We start from the raw sequence: 5,123 nt of genomic DNA, 5'->3' as shown, positions 1-5,123 counted from the left end.
TAAAGTGTTACCAGCAATGTTTCTTGAGCGCTAAATCAGCTTATTAGAATGATTTCTGAAGGATCATGTAATACTGAAACTGGAGTAATACATTCATCTTGGCAATCACAGAAAAAAATTATATTTAAAATCATATTAAAATAGAAAGAACTAATTTTAAATGATAATAATTTAGATTTTTAACTGTATTTTTGATTAAAACCTAAATGGCCCCAAACTTTTGTGTGGGCAGAACAAGCTGAATATCTTTTTATCACTGCTTAATTTCAGTTCCAAAACAGGTTAACAAAGTATAATTAAATAAATTAACAAGTGAATCAAATGAACCTCTACATTTCTCTGTCTTCAGGAGGAGCCGTTCGTGATGGTGGCAGAAAACATTCTAGGCCAGCCCAAAAGATATAAGGGATTTTCCATAGATGTTCTAGACGCCCTGGCCAAAATTCTGGGCTTTAAGTATGAAATGTATCAAGTGGCTGATGGGAAATATGGTTCTCCTCAAGCCAACGGGTCTTGGAACGGAATGATTGGAGAACTGATTGGGAAGGTGAGACTCACATTTGACTATGTAAAACCGCATATTGATATAAGTTAGTTGTTAACTGCTTTGGGCACATATGTTTATGAAGGCATTGCACTTATTCAAATATACTGTCTTGCAACTCATACTGCCAGATTTCACTTGTGTTATTGTTACCTCAGACTGCATATTGATTTATTACTATTTAGAGAGCAGATGTGGCTATTTCAGCCATCACCATCACTCCTGAGCGTGAGAATGTGGTGGACTTCAGTAAACGCTATCTGGATTATTCTGTGGGAATCCTGATGACTAAAACAGAAGAGAGACTCAACATCTTCTCCTTGCTGGCTCCCTTTGACCTGGCTGTGTGGGCCTGCATTGCTGCTGCCATTCCTGTGGTGGGTGTCATGGTCTTTCTGCTCAGACGTGTTCAGTCTGTCCGCTCCCAGAATCCTCCTGGGCCCCACCAGCCTGCTTCTGTCACAACGTCCTTTCAAAGTGCCATCTGGATCGTCTATGGAGCCTTTGTGCAGCAAGGTGAGCTGGGTCACGTCACATGAACATGAGGAATGAGGTATCGCTGAATAGTCACCTCACTCGGATGGTACTATCAGTTGTTGACATTCTCATTTGCAGGGTTTTAAGACTTTTATTTTAAGAAAATATCTTTTCAGCAGAATATATAATTCTTTAAATATTTTACAGCACTAGAGACTTTGACAAAATATACTATTCTGTAACTCACAGCTGGATGTGTCTAAAGGTGCCTATGAAGAGAGTCGTGTTTCGTTGAGGTTTTAGATAAATGACTGCACTTTTCCATTCTGCGTAATCTGGGTATCTTGTAAATACCAGGCTGACTCTAAGTGTCTCTGTGCGCTTTCAGATGTAGCAAGTTAGACCAAGATGCAAGCAATTTACAGCAGCTGGTGAATGACATTTAATTTTTTTTTTTTTTCTAAAGCTATTTGTCAATTTGTAATTATAAGCCTTGGTCCCATAAATTGATAATGAAACACACCGTGAGTAATTATGAAAATAGGTTTTGCATTTGGGTCACCTTTTTAAATAAACATTTGCTTGTCACTTACAAAGGACAACCATATGATTGCAGGTGCGCTGTACTGTTTGAATTGTGTCAGGGCTCCTAGTAACAACCCTTATTAAAAAGTAACACATCATGAACAAACAGCTCTGCTTAACAAGTGTTAGGAGCCTTAAAGAGATAGTTCACTCAGAATTAAAGAAATTACTTTTCATTTTTGAATGAACTTTCCGTTTATGAGCAAGCATGTTGTCCATCGTTTGTCCTCTCAAATGACCGGTGTGACTAGAGTGCAATTACTGTGAAATTAATACTTTTATTAAGAAAGGATCAAAAGCAACTGTGATTAAAGACATTGGTATTATTATAAACATATTTATAATTCAAATAAATGCTGTCCTTCTGAACTTACTATTCATCAAATGAAAACAATGCATTAAGCAAGATATTAAGCAGAACAAACATTATCAGCATAATAATTATTACTTGAGCAGCAAATGAGCATATTAGAATGATTTCAGTAAGATCAAGAGTGGAGTCATGGCTGTTGAAAATTCTGCTTTTTTTAACTTACAAAATTTGACAGTATTACTCTTTTTACTATATTTTGATTCAATAATTGCAACCTTGATGAACATAAGAGACATCTTTCAAAAGCATCAAATGTCTTTCCAACCCAAAGGTTTTGAAATGGTAGTAGCTATTGTTTCCATTCATATAAAATTAGGCATATTTTCATTGGATCTAATGCTACTTTGTTGTAAATACAACTAATCATCATTAATGAAAAGATTTGTAACTATACTGTGAAGTCAGCTATTCTTACATGTCAGTGTAGAGGTGCATGTTTAGAACAAAAATGATTCAGAGATTCAAAGCACAAGCTCTTTTTTCTTGGAAGGTTAAATTTGAAATCTGTGCACTCTCAACCCTGTAATGAGCACGGTTGCCCACTTAACCTTTGACCTTTCCAATTACAGACTCTGTGGATATCCTTTCAGGCCTAGAGGGACATTTCAGATCTAAGATAATTTGGCTCAGAGTCCCAAAAGAAAACTTATAGCCCCTAACGAGCTCCATTGAGCATGATAGCAGCAGATCTTTTCCCTTCCCGTTTTATTCTCACCGTCTCGGTGTCAGTGATGACATTTCCAAGGCTGTGTGCGCTGGAGAGGAATATTGTGTTGACATTTCAGCGTAGGCTTATAAGGTGTTGAGCTTTTCTGAGAAAAACGGGTGATGGGAGAATGAATCTTATTACATGGCTGCAGTGCTGTGTCACTGCCAAAAAGCGGCGGGAAGAAAAATAATGGAAGGCTGAAATGAGATAAAATCACAGATGGGTTCAGTGATATAGACAAGGGGTCAAGATTTAGCTGGTTAGCATGAACCAGTTAGACCCTGCTGTCGAAAAAACCCTGCATTATACTCCATTCTTTGGGGGTTTTGTGTATCGTGCATGTTTGAATTGGTGTAAACAATGACAAACAATCCGTACAATGTTTCTCCTCTTCCTTGTGTTTGCAGGTGGTGAATCCTTTATGAGTTCAATGGCTCTCAGGATTGCAATGGGAAGCTGGTGGCTATTTACCCTCATTGTCTGCTCGTCCTACACAGCCAACCTGGCAGCCTACCTCACCGTATCCCGCATGGACAACGCTGTTCGGTAAGCTAACTTGTCCAGCTCTGTGTCTCAGTGCCAGAACTCCACACATCTGCAGATGCTTGTCCATATGCAGGCTTGTAAACCCTGACTCATCACGCTGTTGACCACATGGTGTGTCACAGAGCCTTATTAGAGCTGTCACATCTCTAAACGTAGCTCCAGGTTAGGATATCACGTCACTGGACTGCATTCATTAGCATCAGATTAGGGCCTGCACGACTGCTCATTTTTGCTAGTTGACTAGTCATTCAAAAAAGCAGTCGATTAGTCTATCGGTCAGTGTTTACCTTATGTAAATGCACTGTTCTGTTCAGAAAAGTTCAACATTGGGTTAACGGAGTACGCAGGGTGAGAAAGTGTCTTCTAGTTGATGTTGGATAGAGAACACGAAAATGTGTGTATCTTCATTATTACATGGCTGCAGTCTAGTAAGGAACATGAAGGAGGGAAAATGACATAAAATCACAGAGGGATCGATAAGGGTTCCAGGTTTAGCTGGTTAGCATGAGGACCAACGCTGTACCGAAAAGTGTGTTTTTCTGTAATTTGCGTAAAATATCAAGCACGTTTGATATTCTCAGTCCGGATTAATTCAAAGACCATCTGAGACTGTGCTCATCATACACTGCACTATTTTATGTGAAATTAGCAGTCTTTCTGAAAATGTTAAAATATGCAAACTGACTATTCATCAACTTGTTCGCACTGTAAATCAGGGCAAAACCCTGTCATGAAGTGTTCGAGCATTAGATATCATTTTTTGGGGTGTTTTTTTTATGAGAAATTTGACTTGTGTGTCAGTGTGCTTAATGGACTTAGATTATCTCAGATGTCCACAGTAGCATTGTTTTTTGCTTAAAAACCTTTTGAACACAAAGCTCTAGTTTAATTTTATTTTTAAAGTGCCCCTATTATGGCTAATCAATGGTTCATATTTTGGTATTGTGAGTGCCTAACAATAAGCTGACGTGCATGCAAGGTCAAAAAACACTTTCATTGTCGTATTTTGTCCCATTGTCCCATATTTGCTCAAAGATTCCCAAATGATTTTTGAGCACCTGATGAAGCAGCGTTTGTGAGCGCATTGCTGCTTTGTGTACAGCAATACCAGGGACCTATTACCTATTTTTACTGCTCCAAAACTGGCACCTAGTGGCAAAGAAATTATTTGCACTTTCATTCAGACCAACACAAAAAGACCAACAAGTAGGTGGGCAATATCCTGTTGTTTCACGCTAACATCTACATGAAACAACTTGGAATTAATTTTAAAAACAGCTAGTTTCAATTATTCAGAGTAGATTCTTTCTTCTGAGAGAAAATAAATGTATACACAGTGCACTTCAGTGACGTTTATATTTAGTTAGAGCTGTATTGCACAATGCATGAAAGATCATTTAAAAAATACATGATAGGGGCACTGTATCACTATATAAAACAAACCATTTAGTCATTTCAAGAAGAGAGAAAAAAATAATTGATACTGACCCAACATGACGGTAACTAGACTTATTTCAACAGCAACTAGACTAACAATGTTAAACTTACTTAGAAGTAAGTCTAAAATTGAAAAAAAGAACATTGTCAACTAGTCAACTAAATGCTTCATATTTCTTCAAATTAAATTTGAGATCACAGCATGCCGGCTGTCTCTTAGAGACCACATTGGTCCTTCACTTCCCAGCAGGGAGCTCACAGTTCCTGACATTCTCCATAAATTCTACTAAAGGTCGCTTCATATTAAAATCCTCTCTTTTTTTCCTCCTTTGTGTAGACGTCAGAACCTTTTCTTCTCCTTTTATGTGTTCTAGGTATTTTGTCAATTCTAGGCTGCTCCCACTTCAGAGAAATCTCATGCACACATTGTCATAAACACACATGTCTTTATA

At 37.9% G+C, this 5,123-nt stretch overlaps 1 protein-coding gene across 3 annotated transcripts in view; it reads left to right on the top strand.

Moving 5' to 3' along the window:
• The window catches only part of LOC122355866 (glutamate receptor ionotropic, delta-1-like), a 78,925-nt gene that overhangs the window by 61,713 nt on the left and 12,089 nt on the right, over positions 1 to 5,123 (top strand). For all 3 annotated transcript variants that reach the window (XM_043254449.1, XM_043254446.1, XM_043254447.1), the window contains 3 exons: positions 350 to 547; positions 730 to 1,060; positions 3,096 to 3,234. In XM_043254449.1, coding sequence (XP_043110384.1) covers positions 350 to 547; positions 730 to 1,060; positions 3,096 to 3,234 — 668 coding nt within the window. The remainder of the gene's footprint in view (positions 1 to 349; positions 548 to 729; positions 1,061 to 3,095; positions 3,235 to 5,123) is intronic.

Source organism: Puntigrus tetrazona, chromosome 12, assembly GCF_018831695.1.
Source record: "Puntigrus tetrazona isolate hp1 chromosome 12, ASM1883169v1, whole genome shotgun sequence".
NCBI classification, from domain to species: Eukaryota; Metazoa; Chordata; class Actinopteri; order Cypriniformes; family Cyprinidae; genus Puntigrus; species Puntigrus tetrazona.
This window is presented reverse-complemented; position numbering and strand designations above follow the sequence as displayed.